Raw genomic sequence first — 25,586 nt, 5'->3', positions numbered from 1 at the left:
GCGGACCTCATATAGGGGCTGAACTGCCTACTGAGTCCAACATATGTGTTGCAAAAGAAGGATCCACGAGCATCTTATTATCCATTAGCACTCGGCTGAAGGCCGGAGATAGGCACCCACCGGGCTGGCATCCAGCAGCCAAAGGTGGGGCCATGCATCATATGGATATTAAATATGATGGTAGCTACGTAGGTAAACAACGCTGAATGGCCACCGATCCCAAGTAATAGTTGCTCGTGCTGTTCCAAAGGTCAACCTTCCACTGAGCCATGCTAACAGTCATAAGTCTGCGTACGGATTCGTGTATGCCAAACAGCTCCAAACAGCGCTCAATCCAATCGTGGGGAACCATGTCGTAGGCCTTCTTGTAGTCGACCCACGCCATGGCCAAATTGGTTCTGCGACGCTTACTGTCCGCCATAGCGGCCAGGTCAATGACGAGTTGATCTTTAGTGCCATAAGTTCCGCATTTGCAACCTTTCTGCTCATCAGGCAGCAGAGATGACGCCTCAAGATGGGGTGTGGTCTTATTGCTCAGAATGCTGGAGAATAACTTCCACATGACTGGAAGGCAGGTAATTGGTCGGTAATTGGTGACATCAGCTGCACTCTTGCCAGGGTCTTTCATGATCAGAACTGTGCGACCATGATTCATCCAAGCTGGCACTTCGGCATCCTGCAGACATGCGTTAAGCATTCGGGCCATTGCAGTATACAAAGAAGTAAACTTCTTCATCCAGTACCACTGAACACCGTATGATCTGGGCCTGGCGCCTTCCAGTACGGCATGCCAGCTAAAAACTCTTGCACATCCGTAATGAAAATGCACACCTCATCTTGTCCTTGAACATGTACATGTAGTCTTCTGAAGTTAGTTCTGTGCAGTTCACATTGTAAAATTTGATCAAACATATACATATACTGTAACATGATAATAATACCACATAATTATTTCAATGACAGAAGAGATACTAGTAGTAGGACACTCCCATGATTTTGAAAAATGCTACGCAAAATAGTACGCAAAGATTTAAGTACGATGTTTCACGTGATTCAGAGGTCTGTAGTGTAGAAAAATGATCAGGAGCATCACATTTGCAGAAAAGAAGAAGAAATGTGATGTGAATGTGAGGAAAATGGGCTGTTGAAACTTACTTGTGAGGAAAGTAATACCGGTAGTTGTTTGTCAGGTAGAGGTTGTGGTATCCTATAAGGACGTCACATGGCGACCGAGGGAACTACTCATCGGCTGGTGGAGTACGGGGCCAGAGTTACCTACGAAGGAGAACTGTCGAATTCGAATGGCCGGAAGAAAGGTGTTGGCACACTCACCCTGGCGGATGGAAAAGTATACTCTGGTAGATTCGACAATGGCTACTGTGATGGTGTGGGAGTTCTGACGTATGATGATAACTCTTCATACCGAGGGGAGTTCAGAGAGGGGAAATTCCACGGATTTGGTGAGCTGCGTCAGGGCTCGTCCACTTTCCAAGGAAAATTCGTCACTGGCCAGGTCACCTCGGGCAGATTGCAGACGACTGTTGGCAAACGGCTGATGTCCGTCAGTGGGTCTTTTGCTAATGGCTCCGTGTCGCGTATGTCGGAATCCAGTGTGAACGAGCTTGTTAGCAAGGCAGTGGCGTGTGCCGAGCAAGCTGACAAGGAGGCAGCCAGGTGCAAGTAATCTCTCCAGTCTCATAACAGTCATGTTCACAGCTATCCCCTTGAGGATCATGGCAGCAAGTCAGCAGTCTTCTTCTGTTCAACAGCTCTGCACTGGGTTAGATAAGATGATCGCCGATCAGAATACAATCATGTAGTGCGTTTGGACAGTAACTGGTACATGTACTGTGTAACTGTTGCAGAATGTAGCGAAGAGACCATGCACCTGTAGTGAGACCGTGGACCTGCTGATGAGACCGTGGACCTGCTGATGAGACCGTGGACCTGCTGATGATACCATGGACCTCTTCACCACTGAAAGTCTGAGCAGTGCTTGTTTTGTTGCTGGTAACACCTGCTCATGCATTCTACACATGGCGAGAAAACACATGCACCACACATAGAGACCGAGTGGAGCAAAACTCTACAATTTAACAAGGTAGCTCCACCGCAGTTGAGTATGGACATCGTAATGTGTGTGTGTGTGTGTGTGTGTGTGTGTGTGTGTGCATATTCGTCAGAACATGGGTGTGGCATAATTGTTTGCTTCTATCAATACCATTCCCGCAAAGAAGGTTCCCAGGAGGCACCTGGTGTCGCCAGCTCACTTCCTTTTACCATGGCAGCTGTACTAACTTTAAGCAGCTGGCAGTCTACCGGAGTGAGAGAAGTTCACTGTAGATGACCATGTAGATCCATGCTGGATCACAAGTACTCTTATAATATCTACAAGTAGACTAACTGAAGCTGTAGAGATGCAATCCAAAGTTTGCGACGTTTTTGACACTATTAAATCGATATCAATTATTTCGATGGCGACGGCCTACCATTTTTAAAGCCCTGTCCTGATTAATTTACGAGTATGTAGAACTTCAAAGTAAGATTAATTTAAAACTGTTTTGGTGCTTTCTTGCCCAAAGTCTTCCCTGCCGTGTTATAATCTGTTAATTTTTGTTGTCCGTGACTTTGCTAACATTCATTGAGCCAGCACACTATACGATAAAGTTAATGTACATTTATAGTGTGAGGCGTGTGTGAGGCCAATATGCATTCTCAGTGATCATTCTTATTTTTACCTTAGTTTACAACATACAAACAGTGCAGCTTTGAGGTAAAATTGGCAATTATTTAAAAAAAATGGGTTCGCACAGGGCAGAGAACCAAGTGATATACTTGTAATAATATTATAATATATATATGTGTGTGTGTGTGTGTGTGTCACTGTGTGTGTATGTGTGTGTGTGTGTGTTCCTGTGTGTTTATGTGTACATGTGTGTGTCGTGATCAGTGGCAAGTTGGTGTGGCTCTCTAAGTTCGCTATGATGTCATAATAATTATGAGGAAGCACAGGTGATCGTACCCGTTATACAACATGCGTTGGCATGTCTTTTCCTGCTCGATCACATCATTCCACAACAGTGCCGCACATTATTCTGCATCTGAACTGCTACACGTAGTACCGAGGTTGGTGCATAAAATTGGCTTGAAAGTTTGAAGCTGAGACATACCCTGTGGTGGCGGTGGTGAACTTCCTAATTTACAACTGTCTCTAACTATGTCTATCACGGACAGTACATACAGACTCGCATGCTGCTCTGTGCAACTGAAGCAGCTCTGCAGACCATGGAAAGACTGCGAGTGTGTAAGTTTGTTTTAGAACCTAGATCTGTACGTATTAATTAACTGCATGGCAGTCTTCAAAGTACTAGTGCGTTTGAGATTGGCTAACGCGTTGTGTCACTCCCTCATCTTCCCGCTCACATTTCTACGGAACTGTGGAGCTCCGCTCGGCGTGCTCAAGCGGCGGGTACGTCGTGGAATGGCCACCCGAGACTGCTCTGCAATGACTCCTCCGCCGTTGGCCAGTAGTTCTTCAGTGTCGGACGAGGGTGAGAGGGGCCCAACGGGCAACTGCGGCTGGCCGCTGTGGACGTGGACCATGTCGAGATAGTTGTCGTCCTCGTTCAGCTCTCCGCCGTCGTTCATTATGACATACTCCTGCGGCTGAGGCGATGGATATTGCTTACTCCACGCCGCTGACTCACTAATGGTCATCGGTAGCAGATAATCACTAACAGTGCTCTCCAGTCCCGACGCATTGGAATGCGATGAGGCCAGTAAAGTTGACTCGTGAGATGCGGGTCCGCTCGCCGCGGGAGTATGTTGATTCTCTTTCCTCGACGTGTTGAAAAGGACTTGGCCCGTCCCCGGGTCCTGGGTTAGGTCGGTGGCAGAGCGCGTTGGTCGGGGCAGAGTGGGACGTTGTGTTGTTGGTATCGCGGGTGGTGCGCGCACATCTTGATTCGACGCCAGGCGCTGTAGTGCTACCTGGGGCAGTTGTCCCTGCAGTTGGGCAGAGCCAGGATGAGTGGGGCTGGTGATAGGCCTGCTGTTATCGGCTGACATTGATCTCGGAAGGGTGGTCGGCAGTTCGGCTTTGGCATTATGTGGCAAAGGCGCGGGTGGACGTAGATCAATCGACATAGGTCTTGAGGCATGTGCAGATGTTGACTGTGGCTGCTGCTCTTGCTGGTGCTGCGGCTGTTGATGGTGATGCTGCTGATGATGGTGCTGCTGCTGTTGATGGTGTTGAGGTAGGTGTTGCTTAGTGAGCGAGTGGTCTGCCCCGGGTTCGTGCATCTCAGACGGTAGGGGCAACGGTCTGCGTGCCGCCGCCGTGCTTTTCTGCTGAGTGTACTGCACACGGCGAGCTAGCGACTCCGATTCGAAGAGCGGGTTGGTGAAAAGTGTCGTGTCCTCCTCTCTGTCGCTGGCGTGCATGAGCTGATGCGCGGAGATGCTGAGGCGTACCTCGCCGGCCTCCCGCTGCCGACGCTGCTCTTCGCGTCTCGTCCGCTCTGGCACACCGCGCTGATTGTTCTGCGCCGGACCCCTGTGGTTATCCCTCTTGCCACTGTCCTTACCCTTGCGCTTGGCAGAGGAGCACGAGATGGCGGTGACTGTCAGGGCTACCAGCCAGCCCAGTCCTCCTCCGCCCACCACCGCCCAGAAGAGTGTTGTATGCCCAATCAGTGGCACCACGCAGTCACTCTGGCCTGGATCAGGGCTTGCCGAGGCCGCAGCACGTTGTGCTGATGTTGCACGATCCATGGCGGAAGCGGCGGTCGGACAAGTCAGGGGTTGACCTACACATAGCAAAAAGAAAAACCAATATTCACAAGTCTGAGGGACTGAAAAGGGGAAGATTTCGAATTTTGAAATTTCCAGGGGAGAGACGGCTTAAGAATGGTACCAGTATGATGGCTGATTGGACCATACTGAAAACACTGAAAAGTGAAAATTTTGCGATGCGACTATCACATGAAGCCTCATATTTCAAAAATTGCAAGTAGCAACTTGGGCAGTGATAGCAGACAAAGCGGATTGCTTCTAACGTTACGTGGACCACACGCTTCATGCCCTGCTATCTGGAGTCGCACACAAGAAGCATATTGGCAGTCTCCTCGTGTGCTCATGACGGCGATCGTGAGTTGGCCAAAAGTCAAATTCGGCAGAAGGAGTGCTGCCGCCCACGTAGGAGTAACCAGCGCCTCTCATATTTCCCTTCATATACGCATGCTGCAGAATACTGTACCAGAAAGCTGTTTGTGTTCAAGAATGGCATGTGAAATGACTGGTCAGAAAACCCTGGATAGCCACAGTGCAAGCTGAAAGTGCTCTCACAATGATGTCCATACCTGCCAGTTTCAGCTCGGTTCTTGATGATAGGTTGCCATTGTCAGCCCTGCAGCGGACGTGTGCGATTTTGCGCCGCAGTAGGTCGGTCATGTTTAGTGATATGGTGCTGATGGTTAGCGAGTCGCCTTGGTCTTCTGTCACATTCTGTGAACTAATGCCGGGTCCGACACGGTGGTCAGTCTGTGATCCAACCTGCCCACTTGTCCCGGCATCGATCATCACCCCTGACCAAGAAATTCTCGTCGAGCTGGAGTTGCCCCTGATGGCGCAGGTTAGAAGCACTAGCGAGGCAGATGCAATACTGTGCTCATCATAGTAAGTCGTGGCCGGTAAGCTCACGATGAATTTGTCTGCAGGTGGTAGTTTTAGTGAATCAACCAACAACAAATCACATACATAATGTTCATACCTTACAGTGATCAACTCAGAAACATAGCAATGTGATACACATACAAACTAGCAATGCAATGAACACTCAATTACTTATTGAAACGCTATTTGAGCTAAGATCAGTTCTAGGAATTATTTCGAAAGGAATTCTCAAATTTGCAAGTTTGAAATGATAGGTTAGAATATCTGGTTAGGCCTGGTGTTTATGTGTCTTAAAAATGACAACAAAGATTCCGGTACTAACAGTGGTGGAATTTGCTGTTCGTTGTGCCACTAGTACAGAGGTAGATATAAGACAGGTGGGTGGATGCATGGATACATATTGGGGGGGGGGGGTGTATGGAGAGATTGCTGGATACAGTCAAATGGATGGATGAGTGGATGGTGTTCAGATGATAGGATAGATAGACGAGTGCTGGGTTGATGATTGGGCGGCTGGATAGGTTTATCGCCAGACAGATAGATGGATGGATAGATGGGTGGATACTGGATAGATAATTGTTCATGAGTGGACAGCAGGATAGATGGGCTGATGGATGGATGGATGCATGGATGGATGCATGGATGGATGGATGCATGGATGGATGGATGCAGGGATGGATGGATGGATGGATGGCCAGATGGGTGGATCACTAGACAGATTGAAGTATGGTTGGGGGTGGGGGATAGATGGACAGGACGGGTTGAGCGGATGGGTGGGTTGACGGATGGATGGCCAGAAAAATTGAAGGATGGCAGGATAGATGGATATGAAGAGGGAGGAATAGATGGAAGGACTGCCGGATGTATGGACGCAGTTGCGGGTAGATGGGTGGGCGGATGCGCGGACAGTCATGGTATGTATGTATAGACAAGAAGAGAAAGGTACAGATGGACACACAGACAAACCAGTAGGCAGACAGACAGACAGACAGGCAGACACACCGACAGACATACAGACAGACATACCGACAGACATACCCCAGAAAAAAACCCGGAATGCTGGAGTTACTACAGTACAGATGTGTAAACAGTGTTAGCGTGTTACGGTGCAACGTCCCTCGTTGATGTGCTCACCTTCAGCTAAACTGGCCCCTTGCTGCAAGATCACGACCAGCATTATCAGTGTGCTGATCAGTGGCATACTCAGCCAAGTGATAATCATGCGTCTACAGACAGGGCTAGGGCTGCACTGTATATGTCCAGTCCATTGGCGCTGCATGCTGTGATCTTAGCCGCATCCACGGTGCACGCACAGCTATTTGTCTACAGATGACGCGATGCTGACTACGAGTATGCACATGCACACACGTAGGTGGGGACCATGCACACACACACACGCACACGCATACACACACACACACAAACTCGCGCCCGCGCGCAAGCACACACCACAACGTACTACCCCGTGCCACTAGTGCAGCGATTCCCGGGAGCGCTACTTCGCCGTCGCCTGCACACCCACTGCGGAGGGAGGTGAACAGCTGGTCAGATGGTTTCTTGTCGCTCTTATTGGTAGCACGCACGGTGGCGAGAGATCCAGCTTGCCTCAAACAGAGGAATACGTAGATAGCCGATAATATTATTATAAGATCTCCAGTTCCCGACTGCTCTCAGGAAAGTGCCATTGGTGGATTGCGACCAGTCAAAGGAGCGCTAATACCGAAAAGGAAAGTCCTCTCACGACATCAACCATGAACTTTCTCTGTCCTCAGATTCTATCTTTGATCATATAATGGGTTTCACAAGCAAGCTGATGCTCCGGAGGAATCAAACAGCCCATTGATTGGAGCGGACGAGCACGAGAAAAGATGTTGTCCTTGTCAACGGTGTGCTAATAATATTGGGCGAAGAAAAGATTTTGTCCTTGTCAAAGCTCTGGTAAAACACTGCTAATGTTCGCGAATGAGTGTGATTCGATGCGCATTCATATGACAGGGGATCCATCGATGACACCTTCGAAATCCGCACGTAGTCGTTCAGAGGGAGAGAGACACCATTTAGACTACTATTCATATCTCTATCTCTGAATCACGTAGATCTACGCTTTGATGGGGAAGTGCCAGAGATCTGGTATGTTATGAAAACACTATTGCCACAGAAATTGGCAAAAGAGTGCTGTAGTAATATTTTCAGTCTTCCACTAAAACTTGCCCACGGTGTAGATCTACCCGGTAGACTGAGGTAGTGAGGGGCCCGTAACGTCGAGGTCGGGATAAGAGGGATATGGGTGTATAATACTATAACAGTATTACAGTCAGTAGTACAGTCAGTAGTACAGTCATTTAGACCTACGTGTAGATCTACATGATTGTAGAGATGTGTGTGTGGGGGGGGGGGGGGGGGGGGGTGGTGCACGCAGCACGCCTTTTGATCTGCGCCTGTGGACTTCAATAACTGGAGACAGGTCTGCGGGCACGAAGTGACACATTCTGCAGAAAGATGCAGACTGCTGAGTGATATCCACTCGGTGGTCCTTGGGATAAGGCCTGCGCATGGCCCAAATAAAGCAACGTTGCAGATCCTTGACTCTCTACTACAGTTAGTCTCTACTAGACTCCGCAAGACGACATCGCGTTCATCGGTACTGGATTCCATAGTTTGTGGTGCTGGTCGTCCGGTACATTAGAATTATTATGCTTGTACATGACTGTACTTTTGGGAGCTAGCCTTTGCTTAGCCCTACAGTGGATTATGCCCGGTAAATTGCTGAATTATGCTTTCCATTATGCCCAAACTATAAGTTATGCCAGTGATTATGCTACATGTACATTATGCTGGAATAATGCCAACGATGGTGCTATACTATGCTGCGTTCCAATCTAATGGTATGGTGAACTCAGTACAAACAGCCCTTGGCAGATTATGCTCGGTAAAATGCTGAATTATACTTTCCAGTATGCCCAAATTATGCCAGTGATTATGCTACATTTTGCTGGAATTATGGCAATGATGGTGCTATCCTGTCTGGCCTTGTACCTGCTCAGTATAGGTACATATTATTATACTTACTATCACCATTGCAAAATTAATAATTATTGTTGTTGGCAGTCGTGTCGTCGGCTTACGACGTGGACTCTAGGCCCCTCTGACACTCACTTCGGGCCTTGTATTGTGCCAGTGCGGGGATCATGTGTGGAGGTCCTTACTGTAGACACCGGTACACTACACATGTAGCTGGGGCCTTTGATTAGGTCTCACACACCGGCGTGCTACACAAATCGTGCACCATTGGCGTCCAGGGTCCTCTTCTAGCCTCGCCTACCTCACAGACCGCTCACTGCAAGTGGCCATCTGTGGCCAGAGCTCCAACCGGTTTCCCATCTCTGCAGTGGTGCCACAAGGCAGTATACTCGGCCCATTTAACTATCCATTCGATGATGCTGGCGGTTGCCTGGCACCAGAAACTGACCGATGGGAACATTCGCAGACAACACCACTCCGTGCGCTTGTGCACAAGCACGTCCAGACGCCGTGAACAAAGCGGAGAACCTGCAAGTAAAGTTACTTGAGGTAGTTTCAGTCAATGCCCTGGCAGGGCCTGCATGCCTGGGGAACGAAGTAGCCAGTGAAGTTTGAGCCTTCCAAAATCTCAGCGTCTCCACATCTCCAGCCGTCGGCAGCATTGGCATATGCCGGCTCCCACGTTTGGTGGTGAGGTCATCCCCCAGCAGCAGCAACTGAAGAACCTGGATGTCACGCTTGACTCCAAGCTCAGGTTTGGCGCCCACATCCGGACAGTTGCGGCCCGGGCGAACTGACGCATTGGACTGCTGTACAAGGCAGCTCGAGTCCTGGACGGTCCTGGCAAGTTGTCGTGCACCGTGGCTTCGTAAGGCCACTTCTTGAGTATGCTTCCCTTGCCTGGATGGGAGCTGCTCCCACCAACCCGGAGCACCATCGGCGCGCTCAGCGACAGACCCTGCACATCCTGCTGGGGCCCAACGTGCTGCTGTAGAGCCTCGAGGGTTCAGGCAAGGCGGACAGTGGCAGCATGGTCATTCCTGTACACGCTGCTGTGCCTGCCAGGTCCCCCTCTACCCACAACAATGATTCCTCCTCGCCTCAATGCCCCTGTTGAGCCTGTAACTTGCAGGCAATGTCGGCAAACCGCCGGCCATCCATACCAATTTGCTAACACTCTCCCCTCAGCGTACATTTCCGTTCAACATCATTGACACCTGGAACACGCTCCCGGCTTCCCTATTCACCAAACCACCATCCCTCAAGAGCCTCCAAGCTTTCAAGGCAAATGCGCACCACTATCTTCGCCGTAGCCATTGGCTTTGGGCCACTAACTCTCTCTAGGAACACTTTAAATATCAGGATGCATGCTCCCCTTATACATTCCTGTACTCTACTCTCTAGACTCACAGGACTGCTGTTGCGGTGTTGGGCAACCTTTTCATCATAGCCTGTTCACTTTCTTTCTTCACTTCAGATTAGCGGTTATCATTGCCAATAGTCAATACACTGCTGTCGTCTCTCTGCAATCCGTTGCGCCTACCCGACCAATGACATGTATTACTCTTCATCAGGAAGCCGTATTATACTACTCCCTGCTCTTCTTTACAGACAGTATTATTATTAGTTTTGCATAGAGAGGTACGAGGTTCCGGAGTACGATTTTCCGTGCCAAAATCTGTAGTCTGTGTAGAGCTACATTGTAGGCGCTACGGATTTTTTATACGTCGTTTTCGGGTAGTGAAATGTTCCGGAGTACGGCTCGTACGATCGTATGTATATCGGGCTCTCCGCCTTCTCCGTGAAAATAAGAAAAAAGCGCTCGTTCGCGCTCTCCGCCTTCTCTGTGAAATAATAATACAGTTGTGATCGAATCCATGTGGTCAATGCATTCTAATCTAGGTTGCTAACATAACAAACCAGACCAGACACGGACCGTCGGTATGGACTCATGATTGTATGTAGGTGTGAACAAGTTAGTTTCTGGAAATGTTGTGATGTTTGGTTTCCGCACAACATTGTCGATCTGTATGTTTGCACTAGCGTGCAGCTGAACCAACGCAGCCGAACCAACGTGGCTTGCAATGCTTTGCTAGGTTTTTCTTTCACTATCTTTTTGGTCACATATAATACCGTATACTTTTCTTACTCAACAGAATCTTAGAACGAAGAAGGAGCGGTCGGTTGTTGTCTTTGGCGGTGTGTCGGATCATAGTGCATGCTACTAGGCGCCATTCGGTTACACAGTCATAACAAAATGGATACATGAAGTGAACCAAGAACAGTTAGCGAATGGCAGCATCACTGACTGCCTGGAGCACAGACGAATCCACACTACGTGTAGGCTGCAGCTGGTACATGCATGTGAACGATTGTGGATTGTGGGGACCATCTCCCTGCGGGCTCCGAACTATGTTACTTGCCACCTATGCGGATACGACCCTCTACCAGTGCCTGTCTGCCACATCCGACATCGCCGACTCCACAGTGCAGCTCCAAGCCGCCATGGACAGTGTCGCTGAGTGGGGCGCAGACTGGAGAGTGACATTTGAGCCATCCAAGTCTCAGGCGATGACCATTGACCACCGTAAGCCACCCCCACTGGCCAGCCATGCCACCAGTACTGTTTGCAGGAGTTGCCATCCCGGAGGAGCGGGCTGCTCAGTGTCACGTTTGATACTCAGCTGTCCTTCTCAACCCACCTCCACTCCATTGCAACCAAGGCTGCGCAGCGGCTCCATTTCCTTGCCAAGGTTGCCCCCGCCCTCCTCTGAGTCCTAGACGCCGGAGGTCGCACAACTGTGTACAAGGGGGTTGTCCGCCCTCTGTCTCTGATGGAGTACTGCTCCTTGGCGTGGATGGGCTCCAGTACCTCCCGCCTGGACAAGATGCAACACAGGCCGCTAAAGATCATCGGCCCCGGAGTTTGGCTTCCCAGCCTGGAGCACCGCAGAATGGTTGCATCCCTGTCGCTCCTCTTCAAGCTATCGTATCTTCCCCCGGCGAATCCGCTTTAAACGGCCATGCTACCAGCCCCAGCCGACCCACGCCCTCCGTGCAGACCATCGACCAGGCTGGCTACTAAGACTGCTCAGCAACACTCCCGGCACAAACCCGAAGTAGCCTCCGCAATGGGTTCCCCGATTGCGCCATCCCAACGTGGAACAGCCTGTCAGGACACGTCTTGCAATCTGCACCGCACCCACAACAGCTGCAGTCCTTCAAGGAAATGTGGCAGAGAGCAACTTGCGCTCTTTAAGTTCTGATTGACCCCCATTTCCCTATCCAACATATCTTTTAATCGTTATCCTTCTGCAGTGGATGTGTGGGCGCTAATACTGGGCGCTGCACTTCCGTATACATGTCTTGCTCTCGTCTTGTTTTTCCCCCTCTCTTATGTCTTTCTCTATTTTTCTTGGCGCGCTTTGTCTGTGCAGACGCCGGGACCACCAAGGTCGGCTGAGCAGCAGGGCCCCGTGCCGCCACCACTTTCCGCATTCATTCCGGAGCATAGTGGACTTAGTACTAAAAAATCGACCTCCCCAAACACCACTCGCAGTTACTTCGAGCCTGGCATGGTCTGCTGTCGACTCTGAGGAAGTCCTGTTTCGTTCGTCAGTGCCGCGGATACGTGTGTGGTCACTGGCCTCAGTGGTCTGGGTGTAGGTACCAGTACCGGTGTGGGTGCGCAGTATCCTGCGGAAAGCTGGTCAGTTCGAACTTGTAAGGCGGCGTCTTTGGCGGTGCTGGGATTGACTGGTCGAACGGACGGCAATGACCTGTAGTAATAACCATTGTCAAATGAACAGCAAAGCCTCGCCAATCGGCCCAAGCACTAAAGCCACAGTTCTAGAAGCAAGCACAGTGCAATGGGATGGTGTATGCTAACTAGCAGTGCAATGGGATGGTGTATGCTAACTAGCGTACATTTTATGGACTTTTTAAACTTAAGTTGAAGTCAACCTCGTGGATACGAACCTCGGGTGTAATAACAACTCGCCGACGACGACATCATCTTCAGACGCAGTGACCATTTCGACTGCTTACTTTCGACCTCTGGAATACCACAGCCCACGAACAACGACATTTTTTATCACATCTGACGGCTCCGCTGACCTCAGGTCTCAGCATCACGGCCAAAATAGCGCACTGAATACAAAAGCGAGAAGTGTAAAGGTCAAGAAACTGAAAAATAAAGAAAATGTGTGTGTGTGTGTGTGTGTGTGTGCATGCGTGCATGCGCGCATGTGTGTGTGTGTGTGTGTTTGTGTGTGTGTGTGAGTGTGTGTGTGTGTGTGTGTGTGTGTGTGTGTGTGTGTGTGTGTGTGGCTGCAACACAGAGAACAACACTATCAACTAAATACACTTAAACTGCTGTGTAGAACCGGTAGCACCTCGAAAATGCAGCAAGCAACTGCTGTTTGCTGAAAGATGCTGTACATTGTGTTCATGACCTCTAACCTCGTGTATAGTCAGAATGTACTGATGCTGCGGCCGTAGAACATATTTCCGTCTACCTGTGTTCTTCACTGTACACATGATGCCACAGTGTGGCTCTGGCTTCCGTTTGCCCCTCGCTATCCATGGCCAGTGCCTATCTGACTCTGTCACACTCTCCGCGGGAAGGCAAGACTGCATATCAATTCCCCACGAGCCAAATGTTAAAGCGCTGGCATGCTTAAAAGAGCGAAAGTAGTTCAGGGGACTGGAAAAATCCGACGGGATGCTCAACACCTCATCGAAATCTTGGAACATAACCCACTCAGTCTGTATGTGTCGGTTCAAAGTCAGACAGTCGCATATGGCATAATTCTGAGCATAGTAATACGGTCGGAAAAGGACTTGTGATGCGATGTCTAAGAGACTTGCATGTGTGTTGGCATACTGGACACCCTGGTCAGCAAGCTGTGCAAGTGTCAACGACGGTGTCATGGTGCTGTAGATGAAGGCGTGCTGCACACCAAGTTTTTCCACATAATGACTCATCCACTGTGCCAACCACTTGTAGCGCAGATCGCCGTGTAGTGCTGGAAGGCATACTGTCCATCCAAACACCTTGGTCAGCTGTGGACGAAAGTCAAACACAGGGATGGCCTGTGCCTCATGCCAGTCGTCCACAAGGCCGTGGATTTGAAGTTTGGTTTGTGCCGGGATACTTGCAAAGCTGCTCGGAAATCCTGGACCAAAAGTACAGACTATGGCCATCGGACCAACGTACGCATGATGAATATCCTTGGCTGCATTCTTGAATGTGACGTGTGTAGAATTATATTTGCCAAAGGAACACTGGGATGGGTTTGGTGCTGGTATAGGCCGCTGGACAATTGCCACTATTGTGTCGTTGCTCATGCGGTATGCTTTAGCAACAAGTATCCCATCAGGGGCCTGAAAATTGAACAGACCACCATGCATTGATCCATTGTTTTGAGCAGTTTTACTTTTAGACTTGATCAGCTGCGCTGCGTCCGCCCTTGAAGGACGTGCTGTATGTGTCTGACCGGCGTTAGTCGTTGATCTATGTTCCAATGGCACTTTAACTCGCCTAGCCGGCCTAACGTCAGCGGCTGCAGCAGGACTGGGAGAAGGAGGCTGCACTGACAATTCCCTGAATAGGGGCCGAAGAATCCTGCCGGCTCGAAGTTGCTTCTCTCTGACTGGCACCACGACCAACGAGTATAGCAGTGCCACAATTAGAAACAAGCAGCTCAGAATCACGGCCAGTCGAGCCTGGCAAAATCGGTGACAATGAAACAGAATTGTCCTGAGCATCATGCCTGTACAGGATCCGCGTGGAGACCGTCCGGTCTGTCCTCGCCGTTCAGAGCCACCGACAGCAGTCCGGGGGACTCCCACTGTCCCAGTAGCAGCTTCAAATCCTCCTGAGTCTGAAAAACCATAATGATTACATAGCCGTAGATCTACGTACGTACTGTGTTTGAATAAGACTCGGGAGCTGCTTTTGTGCTTCAAACAAGACGCCAGTCCCGAGTCGGCCAAGTCTTGTTCAATGTTGTGTTGGTTGCTCAACACGGTTATGACTCCAAACCAACCAAGATTCACTTGGACTGGAGGGCACTCCGCAGGAGCACTGCGGACCACAGCCAGGCCAGGAGAGTAGATCTACAGGGATTCAGCTTCTCAAAACGACCAAGGTCTCATAACTAGGTAAACTGCGATGTGTTCTCTGCCAGGTGTTTAGCAGCTCTCACTGGGCAGTGTACTCTAGCCTACATACTCATTGTAAAGCTCTCTCGTGTGTTCACACATTTTTCTCAGTTTACTTGTACTGAGTATGTCAGTTTGCCAGATGATTGTACGCGTGGCAGCAAAGCACTCCGATAAATTACATGACACATGTACCGGTAAAATTAATGACGATTATGCACCTGTCAAGAACATAATCTATCAGTGTACGACATTTTACGGTAGCCTTGCTACAACTAAGTTACTTCACCAAGTACAAGTAGATAGTTATCATAGTGAAACTGTAGTCTGATGAATTAGGCTCCGGCGGATTATGCGGGCATACCCCAATAAGGTATGTAATCAAGCACGCTCAGGAGGTCATGATGGCTGAATCTTGCCCGAGCCTGCAGCCCAAGGGCCGTAGGCCCGAGGGCTGCAGGCAAGGGCAAGATTCAGCCATCATGCATGACAGACAGAGCGTGCTTGATTTGATTTCTTACATCGCGAAGCAACATATTAGGGAAGGTCAAAGGTCGAAAGGTCAAAAAATTATTCCCGAAATGACGTCAAACGGTCCGAACATTCCCGAAATGACGTCAAACGGTCCTGAAACTCCCGAAATGACGTCAAACGGTCCTGATGGCCTGATTATGCCCGCGGCGGGAAGATCGCCTATTGGCCATGGCCCCGGCAACGATCACGTGTCATGTAAGAAATGTAAACCAGTGCTGGTTGTGAAAGAGCAGTGCATGGAGCCTTGGAGGAGGCCCAGTCTCTCTTCCAGGGTAGATCTACGGATATCCCGGATATAATCATATTAAACCTGTGAAGGATCACGTTACTTAGGGGCTGCGATAGGGACCTCCCAATTCTGCCAGGAGTATATTAATTAACAACAAATTCCGGAAGTCACTAGTGGACCGATGAAGTTTGCCCCTGGCCGAGATAGCTCAGAGTCAGCCCCAGGCAGCATATTCCGCTTTGTGCCAGGCCATACGAAGTAAATGGTCTTTTGTACCGGTATGCCGGACGATGAAGGTTTCCGAGCAGGCATTGGAGCCACTGGAAAGGGCCATCCACCACAAGCTGATACCGGCCATTACTGGCCGTTCCTCCCCAAATGACTCTATGAGGCGCCTTTTTGCATTGCCTTGTCCCATTGTGCAACGAATCAAGAAAGAACCAATCAAGATGTTGAACTGGTAGGGAGCATGCACGTGGAGGGTGTTGTGTCTCATTGGGGAGTTTCGAAAAGCAATGCATGAAGTTTGGGATGAGCGTATGGCCGCCATTGTTTTGGAAGTGCCTGTAGACGATTTGAAAAAAACTTGCCGTGACCTAAATGAGAGAGAGTCGAGTCACTGGAGCACCACAATCGCAAGCTCAGCACTACAGTTGAGTCGTTCACCAGAACTGCGGCTCCGAAAACGCACCCAACACTGGCTGCCGAATCCCACATAAAGCAACGCAGTACGGGAACTTGTTTTGGAAGAGACATCCATGTCCAGAACAACGTCATTTCGGGACTCCCAGAGTCCGATGCTGAGAATATCCCCCAACCGTTATCAGCACTTTAGTTCGAAATGTCGACCCAAAAGGTATTGAGGCGAAGCGCATTGGGAGGCTTTCAGGACCCAAACCAAGGCTTGTGCATGTCAAAGCCAATGCTGCGACAAAGTCCACGCTACTACGAGGTAAATTGCTATTTCTGGACATTGTACATTTCTGGACATTTCGAGTGAAATAATTTTTCGTCGCGTGTAGAGTCAAGTCAGTCAGGTTGATGAAGTTTTTTCTTGTTGTAGTTGACAGCTGGGGTGTCGTAGTTTCTCCTCGTGTCGGTGCCTTGTTGATAGCCTTTTCTTGGGAGGCATTTCGACGAGTTTTGTGGTACTATGTCGCATGAGAATTTTGAGTAAAATAAGAAGTAATGGACGAATCGTTGGCTTCCCCATGTGCACTCCACTTCAGACGCTGTATAGTCTTGGACCTGGTGGCTGGAAGTGTGAAGAGGCCAACTGTAGTCCACCAATAGAAAAAATAACAAAAATGGTGCAGTGTAGGATGCCTATTGACGCTATTTTACTTTCATGTCCAGAATTCCATACACTGAAATTTAGGCCAAAAAATTGGCCTGTCGAAAACATCCTGCTATAAAGTTCTGGGATCACAGCATGAGCATTTGTCACATATTTGGAAAGATGAAGGATTAGGCCATACAATAGATATGAAAAGATATGAAAAATGTAAAACACACAGCCAGTGGGCCTCTATTTTATTTTCATGTCCAGAAATTGCTATTCACCTCGTACAGAACCGATTTGGCCTCGAGCATGGTACACACACCATATACGTGAACCATGACTTGACCAAGCAGCAACAGGAAAACCGTCGTCGAGCCTTACCCACATTTAAAGCGCTACTCAGTTCCATTTGCCTACATTTTCACCAGGTCAAGTCCACTATGACTTCACACACCTTTCGTCTCGAAAATCCACTCCAAGTAACTTCAGTCAAATTGTTCCGATTCTTCGTTCCATGACCGATCTATTATGTGAGTCCTTGTCTTACTTGTTCAACTCTAGTCTATCCACATCACAATTTCTCACTGCATGGAAATCATCAACGGTCATTCCTCTCTTTAAGGGCAAAGGCTCTCTGCCCACGAACTATCGACCAATTTCACTGCTTCATCCCATCAGCCTCCTCTTCGAATCCCGCATAGCCCATCATCTGAACAGCTATCTTCATCGGCATTGCATAATCTCGCCCAGTCAATTCACCTATGGATCAACTCATTCTTTTGACCCATCACATTGCCCGTCTCTCTGATAGAGGGCAGAAGTTTGACTGTGCATTTCTTGACTTCCAGAAAGCTTTTGATAAAGTGCACCATCCCACGCTCCTGAGCCACATGAATACCTTCATGGCGCCAGAGGCACATGTCTGAGTTAGATCCTATTTGCTTGGCCATAGTCTAAGTGCGAAGCTCGATGCAACTCAGTCATCCCAGTATATGCTAAACTGTGGTGTCCCCCAGGGTTCACACCTTGCACCTCCACTTTTTCTTTTGTATATCAATTCCCTTCCTGATATAGTTAACCATAGCTCACCCTTTCTTTTTGCTGATTATTATTAGTATTATTATTATTATTATTATTATCAAATTTTGATAGATGATGTCACTCTTCTAAATGCTCATGATGTATCCAACTCCTTAGATGAGAACCTATCCCACCTCCAGCAGGATCTCGCCACCTGCCAATATTGGGCACAGAAAATACATGGCAAATTCTCTCCTGAAAAAAACTTCATTTTGTCCAATTACAACATTCCTGAATCCTCCTCTGTGTCCATGGACAACGTTTTAATCGGATTTGGGCGCTCTGCTAATCACCTTGGTGTAGAGCTCAGTGATGGTTTGAAGTTCCACGACCACTTCCACACCATCTTCAGGAAGTCCCTAGCAACGCGTTAATCTGTTATGCTTCATGGGCCGACATTTTACCATCATCACACATTGCTCTCTTGTATAAGTCTTACGCACGTCCGGCAATTGAGTATGCCATTCCTGTATGGCCCCTTACTTAGGATCACATCCGCTCGGTTAGAGTCCCTTGATGTACTCCAGGCTAAGGTTTACCGGCGACTCCTGAGGTCTGCGAAAATAGACCAAAATCGAATTTGAATAGATTGTGTCACTTGGAATCCCTGCAATTTCGTCGTATCTTCATTTCTCTGGATGTTTTCATCAATTTCCACCCAGACTATCTCTCTCGCTTTGCGATTACCATCTCACGTAGTGCGCGTAGGCCCAAAAAGCTCATGTTTAACTCACATGGCCGCATTTTCTCATGCCTCTCTTCCTACAGAAAACTGGTGCACTTTGGAATTGTCTCCCACCCCGATTGACAACTTTAGGTTCCCTAACAGAATTCAAGCGTCATTTACGTATTTACATTGCAAAGTATCAGTTCGACTGCACTGGTACATGGTATCCCTTTGATGTGCAATCATTGATTTACACTGCTTGTTCTTTCACTGTATCTTTTGTACAGCATCTATCTTTTTTCCGAACTTATTTTGCACATTTTCTCTTTTCCAACTCCAATCAGTTCTTTGTATATACACAAATAGGAGATCCCCCCGATAGGCGTCAGCCTTTGGGTAATCCTGAAATAAAGATTATATTACATGTATATTACGGATAACCGCAATCAATAATCTGAATCGACATTTGTGTACACTTTATTCATGCAATGTAAAACGGTGGAGACAATGTACAATAAAACGATGAAAATATGAAGAAATAGTGTAGAGAAAAATTAATAAGGATTCAAACAAGTTTTGGAAGCTATCTATCAGCGTCTGTACAAGCCTAATTTGTGTGTACAGAAAGATAGTATAATTGGGTTGAAATTGTTCAAGCAACGTGTCGTGTTTGGTGCGGCCAAGCTTGGCCGTTAATGTTCTAGGTGAAATGTACTGCTGTTATGTGTTATCACTTTGTCCTGCCTTCTTTCTTTCTCTTGTTTGTTCATTTTTTCATTTGCAAGTAACATTTGTTTATGAAGTGCAAGCCTCTTTTACGGGCAAAAATTAACACAATGTATTTTTTATTTTTTTTTATTTTTTTTAATGTTTATTTGAATTCGGATAGCTCAACAGTACAGAAGTACAACTACAAAGAGTACCGAATAGAAGGCCCCGAGAACGGGAAACCAAAAAAACAAAAAAAAACAAAAACAGCAACATCAAGTTACTGATTATGCACATTGCTTGAAAGCAAATCACAACAATGATTAAGAGTTAAGCTGTCTTTTAGCCAAATAGCCAATTTGACGCGGAAATCTGCGATAGTAGTGCAGGACTTCAGGTCGTCTGGTAAATAATTCCAAGCAAGAGCCGATTTACTTGAAAAGGACAGAAAGCCAGACATAGATCTATAGCGATTGATACTCATGTTATGAGTTGTAGAGCCGCGAGTAGTTCGGGTAGACGTACAGATGGGAAAGAGGGACTGCAAGCAAACAGCCGGCTTAATACAGTAACAGTGGAAAATGAATACAAGGAACAAAAATACTGATCGATATTGGAAAGAGGAAACATTGAGGTGGTGAAGAAGTGGCGTGATATTAGCTTGGGGTGATGCGCCACAAGCAACTCGTACAGCGCGCCGGTGGAGTGAGGCTAGCTTGTTTCTATTTTTAGCGGATAGAAACGAAAGGTATACAGGGAGAGCATATTCTAGATCAGGCTGAATAACACCGACAACGAAAGTACGGCGGGCAAACAGGCTCATCTGGCGGAAAGATCGACGCAGTACACCGATCTTCCGTGAGGCTTTCCGGACGACATTGTTAATGTGTTGGTCAAAGGACAGCTTATTGTCAACAACGACTCCTAAGCATCTGGTGCTTTCCACTTCCCCTAGCGTAACATTTGACAAGGTGATTTGCAGTTGTTGCCTTTGTTGTTGTTGCTGACTCCCTGTGGCACGTTTGGGATGGATTTGCATGACAACGGTTTTGTCGGTATTTATCTGCATACCAATGGAGTCAAGGTGGTTGTTTAGTATCTCCAGTGCCGATGACAACTTGGCTTCGGAACGCGCCTTCGACGGATCACTAGAGTAGACTGTCTTGTCATCTGCGAACATCAGTAATTTTGAACCCGCTGTCTCCGCAAGCCGGGGAAGGTCCCTCAGGTAGACATTAAAGAGGGTAGGGCCTAAAATACTTCCCTGAGGAACTCCTCGAGACACTGCAAGACTTGAGGACTGGCTGGCTGGCGTGACGACACGCTGAGATCTCCCGGCGAGGTACGACGCAAACCAACGCAGGGCGCTTGCATGAACACCCATGCCATGGAGCGCAATGAGTAACTGTTGATGCTGGACGCGATCAAACGCCTTGCTGAGGTCGACAAAGGCTACACTGGTAGTCTCTCCGCGGTCCTGGGCCAGTTTCCAATCATTTACAGCAAGTGTGAGCAGTTGTGTCGTGGAACGAGCTGGTCGGAACCCAAATTGGTGATCGTGGAGGTGATTTTCGATGGTCAAACTGTCACATACCTGATTTAGAACCAGGCGTTCCAGAGTCTTAGCCAGAATCGACGTGAGTGACACAGGACGATAGTTCGAAGGAGAAGTAGGATCGCCCATACGGGATTTCAATATCGGCGTGACATTAGCCAACTTGAATTGTGTCGGGAACACAGCAGTGCACAAAGATGTATTAAATATTAGGGTGAGGGAGAAGGCGATAACTGGTGCAACGGCCTTCAGGATGCTCGGGAGAAGACCATCTGGCCCAGGCGCTTTCGTACCGTCGAGTTTCTGAAGGTGCCGAAGTACCTCATCCTCAGAAATAGGGCGAAACTCGTGCAAGTCACACGGTCTTGAGGTACCACTTGGAACAACATAAGCCGGGTTCGGATCTGACACAATACTATGGAAATACCTGTTCAAGGTATCTGCCTGGAGGAGAGGCTCAGTTCTAGGGTTTGTGCGCCGGGTGACTGAGTTGATGGTGCTCCAAAGACGCCTAGGATCTCGCCGGTAATCGTCACAGATGGAGCGGAAGTGGGCATTTCGGAGTTGGCGATAAAGGTTATTTAGAAAAGCGATCCTGTCAGCTTTTCTATTATTGTGTTCACATGGCAGAAAAAACGACATCGCTATGCTACGTAAGTTTCTACGTAAGGTGCTCGGTATTTCAGTTAGGCTACGTAAGTCTCTACGTAAGGTGCTCGGTATTAGATCTACCAACGCGTGGTAGCCGTGTGCTGTGCACGTGCACGGCAGACAGTTGTGCATGCAGTCCGCGGATCCGTGTTCGGATGTGCATGCGCGAGGAACTTCCTTCTTTGGAACTGCTTCTTGCATGAGCTGTTTCGGATATTTCGTCTCATGGCCTGGCTTATTTCGTTTCGGCGCTGCTGAGACCTCCTTTCGCGGAATATTACTCAATGACAGGTGAGTTGACCAGTTGCCTTTGATTCATTTGCTTGTGTTGACTCTTTCATTCAGAAAAAGTGTGCTGATTTTGGGGCGGAATGCAATAAATAATGGAAAAGTTGACAGGATCTCTTCTCTAAATTTTGCTTTTCTGCTGCCGAGCTGCGAGGCCTCCTTTTACGGAATACTCGATGACAGGTGATCTCTAAGTTGACCGGTTTCCTTCGATTCATTTGCTTATGTTCACCTTTCATTTACGGAAACGTGTGCTGATTTTATTCGGATTTAGATCCATTTTTATCCCTTTGCCCTTGTCTACAGTGTGCGAAGAACGCGAGTTCAACTTCTTGACGGTAAGGCTTATGTTAGATGTGTTGTCGAAATACTCATATTCATTGTACATTGGTACGTTACAAGTAAGGCCCTGGTCAGTGGCATACTATCGTTGGCAGTTCCCAATCTGGAGGGAAAGGTTCAAAGACCCATTGACCGAGTTTGCAGAATAAATTCGCATATCAGGGGAAATCTCTATTGTGGAGAGGTTCAGTAACTTGTTTGTTTCATACGAAACAAGCCAATGGGTGCAGTCTCGTCTCGTGAAAATCTCGTACTTGTATGATTGGATTTGTTTACTCAAGTCTGGGCTGTTTGATTTGTGAGTACCACCGAGATTGCACTGCCCCAAATAAAGTTTCGTGCCACCAAAGCAAGAATTACGATCTGCAATCTGTTTGTAGTACCTGTAAGGATGTGGAGTACATGTATCGTACTTTCTCTGTTGCTGTTTCAGTTGCCGTCATGTTGCTAAAGAAAGGTTTAGTAGAGAGGTTCTGCAAAACCAAAATTCGAACGAAGTTCCGCGACAGTCCTTGCGAAAGTGTGTGCGAATTTTGCACGAACTTTGCGTTCTGCACATTTTCGTAGTTTGCGCGGGCCAAGTGCACGTACGCCATGACCCGATCTCACGAAAGTTCCTACGACAGTTCATTTCGCGTTCCCTGCAAGTTTCGCGTCCAAAGGTGCGAAGTTTCGCACTTCATGATGTAGAGCGAAAGTTTGTACGCATTTTCGTTTTGCAGAATCTCTCTAGTGACTCAATTGTTTCATACGAGACGAGTCAATGAGTTGGTGTGGCTTAGAATCTTTCGCTGTAGAAGAAATCCATTCGTATGTCTATTGGAGATATAATTGTATTCTCTGGTTATAAAATAGGTTAAGCTCACAGAATAAATACCATCGGTCCTTTGGTGTTCGTCATAAAGAGGTTCGACTGGATATCATTCATACTCACCAAAAGATGTGTAAGATTTTATGTGGAGTGCCTTGTTTATCTCTCAGTACCTCCAACCATAGCCTTGCCCCTTTTCTCCTCAGGATCAGTGTAGTTGTTGGAACGAGGTTTTGGACTCAGCAATGTATTCGTTTACATTCTAATACATGTTTATTGTTCCTCCTTTGCTGTGTTGTTTTAGAAAATCGTGGATTAACAGTTTGAAGTCATTGAACTACTTCCAAAAGTTGTATCGGCATCAACAGGATTACCATTTCAGTGCAATATGATGCAGGATGACCTTGTCACGATAACCCATGATTATAAACCATTATGAACACAGAATCAACAAAAACATCTGGCTACATTTCTCAAATAAATCTGATCAAGGGTGGGGAAAACTGAAATATCTGAAAGGCAAGACAATTTTATGATAATGACAGAGTCATGAAATTCTGCAACAGCAAGTTGCAACATGCCCAGAATGACCTCCGTATAAAAAAAGTATCACCACCACCAGACCACGACTCACATGTTTCCCCGCCGAAGAACATGCATTACAGTAAAGTCGCGCGCCCAAGAACGTTGTTTCCGAGGGGTTAGCCTGGGACGTTCTTATTTTTCAGTAATCTGGGCTGGCTGCGTTCTTATAACACGTTCTTAGAACCAATCCATACTGAATCATATGTGTCCCACAAGCCGCCAGAAAACCAACACCGACGTTCTTAGCTTCAGGCTGTGGCGTTCTTAGTATTTCAGGCTGGACGTTCTTGGGCTCCACGTTCTTCAGCGCGCGACTCTACTGTATGCTAGTGCCATTTTCTGCAAGAAAAGGCTTGCACAACATGCGTATAATACGGTATTGATGTGAAGGCCATCATTTCCATTATTCATTTTATGATATAGGGCATTCCATTAATTGGTGACAGAAAAAAACAAAAGAAATTATAGCAATAAAAACTGCTTTATGGCAGTTTTCTAAAAAACGTTATTGTGTTCTAGTCCATGGACCTCGTCTAAAAAGTAAGAAATTAACGAAATGTGATAGCCGAAAATTAAAATTTCACACAAAACCTCACAATAATCACACACAGAATGAAAAGCTACATGTACCGTAGAAGACCTTTTCTCCTCGTGATCCTCTTTCCTATACATGCATGTTGCCAATTGTTGGTGCAGTACAAGTTTAGTGTTGAAAGCAGCATTTCAAGTGTTGTGATTATTGTGAGGTTTTGTGTGAAATTTTAATTTTCGGCTATCACATTTCGTTAATTTCTTACTTTTTAGACGAGGTCCATGGACTAGAACACAATAACGTTTTTTAGAAAACTGCCATAAAGCAGTTTTTATTGCTATAATTGCATTTGCTGCGCAAAACTTTGAACTCCTTCTGTAGAACCGTACTACTGCAGTCAGACGAGCGGTACTTTCTGTAGACGGTTTTACGTCGCCTAATGAGAGCTAGTAATTCCGGTGTCATGAATGGGCACTTCTTCCTTTTTCCAGGGGATTGTCTCCGTGATATTATGTAGGGTGCAACCACATCCAAGGCGTCTTCAAATTTTCCTTGCCACTCTTCTAGCATTACATCGACCGACGGGGACGAGAAGGAGCCGAGATCAGAAATTGACAATAAATGAGAGAGATCAGAGGCAGAGGCCTTAGGCCCTTACTGTAATCACGGCGGCGGGATCGATATATTTGTCCTTGTGTTGGAATTGACTTCGGAAAAATAATACTGGTGTGAACAAACTCATGATCGGTGAACTCACAGGAGTGAACGCTTCCGTGCTCAACACAATCCATGTTCGTTAGTACACAGTCGAGAAGTGTTTTAGATGTAGGTGTGATCCGTGTAGGGTGCGTAATCATATTCTTCAGATCAAGGGGAAGTAGCAGGTATGTGTTCAAATTGTCAAAATGATGCGTTTGAGGGGACAAGAAATCAACATTTAAGTCGCCCATCAGAATGAGATCTTCGCCCTGAATGTCATACATGACTTGCTGTAAAGATTGCCAAAAAGCCGCCGGTGCGGACGGTGGCCTGTAGAGACAGCCAATGAGGAATGATTCACCTGCTTCTCGTTTTTTGGAACGCAACCAAACCATTTCCAGGTCGATGTGCTGAATCAACATCCGCTTAAACCCAAGTTGCAACCTGCTGTAAATCACTACACCGCCGCGCTTTTGGCAAGGTGTTCCATTTGTACAGGAGCAGTTGTAATTGCACTTTCTGTCGAGACGGCGCATTGAGAACCCCTGGATGTCGACTTCTGAGTCCGAGATGCTGTTGTCGAGCCATGTTTCTGATACTGCTAAAATGTCTAAGTTATGGACCCGGACAAGCTTGGACAACACGAAAAGCTTATTTCGCAAACTACAAATATTAATATGACCAATAGATATAGAAGAATATGTAATGCAATGAGGGGAAGGGTGTGAAGAACTTGCGTGGGGCACAAAGGGTTGGGCAAGAGG

General features: G+C 47.5%; 2 protein-coding genes across 2 annotated transcripts; one reads left to right on the top strand and one right to left on the bottom strand.

Moving 5' to 3' along the window:
* The first annotated feature begins 1,222 nt into the window (after positions 1 to 1,222).
* Positions 1,223 to 1,684, top strand: LOC135807370 (MORN repeat-containing protein 4-like). Its single transcript, XM_065321236.1, has one exon. The coding sequence runs from the start codon at positions 1,223 to 1,225 to the stop codon at positions 1,682 to 1,684; it is 462 nt and encodes a 153-aa protein (XP_065177308.1).
* A 978-nt stretch (positions 1,685 to 2,662) lies between these two features.
* On the bottom strand, positions 2,663 to 7,580 carry LOC135805505 (uncharacterized). The gene is made up of 3 exons (XM_065319545.1): positions 6,808 to 7,580; positions 5,361 to 5,711; positions 2,663 to 4,808 (listed from the first exon to the last, which is right to left on the bottom strand). Exons 1-3 carry the CDS (start codon positions 6,950 to 6,952, stop codon positions 3,400 to 3,402), a joined length of 1,905 nt encoding a protein of 634 aa, XP_065175617.1. The 5' UTR covers positions 6,953 to 7,580; the 3' UTR covers positions 2,663 to 3,399.
* Positions 7,581 to 25,586: the final 18,006 nt, after the last annotated feature.

Source organism: Sycon ciliatum, chromosome 1, assembly GCF_964019385.1.
Source record: "Sycon ciliatum chromosome 1, ocSycCili1.1, whole genome shotgun sequence".
Taxonomy (NCBI): domain Eukaryota; kingdom Metazoa; phylum Porifera; class Calcarea; order Leucosolenida; family Sycettidae; genus Sycon; species Sycon ciliatum.
This window is presented reverse-complemented; position numbering and strand designations above follow the sequence as displayed.

What these genes read in the sequence shown, in the direction of transcription:
- LOC135807370 (XM_065321236.1), top strand. Translation starts at nt 1,223, where the DNA reads ATGGCGACCGAGGGAACTACTCATCGGCTGGTGGAGTACGGGGCCAGA.
- LOC135805505 (XM_065319545.1), bottom strand. Translation starts at nt 6,952, where the DNA reads ATGCAGCGCCAATGGACTGGACATATACAGTGCAGCCCTAGCCCTGTC. An exon ending in AGGGGCCAGTTTAGCTGAAG is followed by an intron (nt 5,712 to 6,807) that starts GTGAGCACATCA and finishes TACCACCTGCAG; the next exon opens with ACAAATTCATCGTGAGCTTA. An exon ending in AACCGAGCTGAAACTGGCAG is followed by an intron (nt 4,809 to 5,360) that starts GTATGGACATCA and finishes TGCTATGTGTAG; the next exon opens with GTCAACCCCTGACTTGTCCG.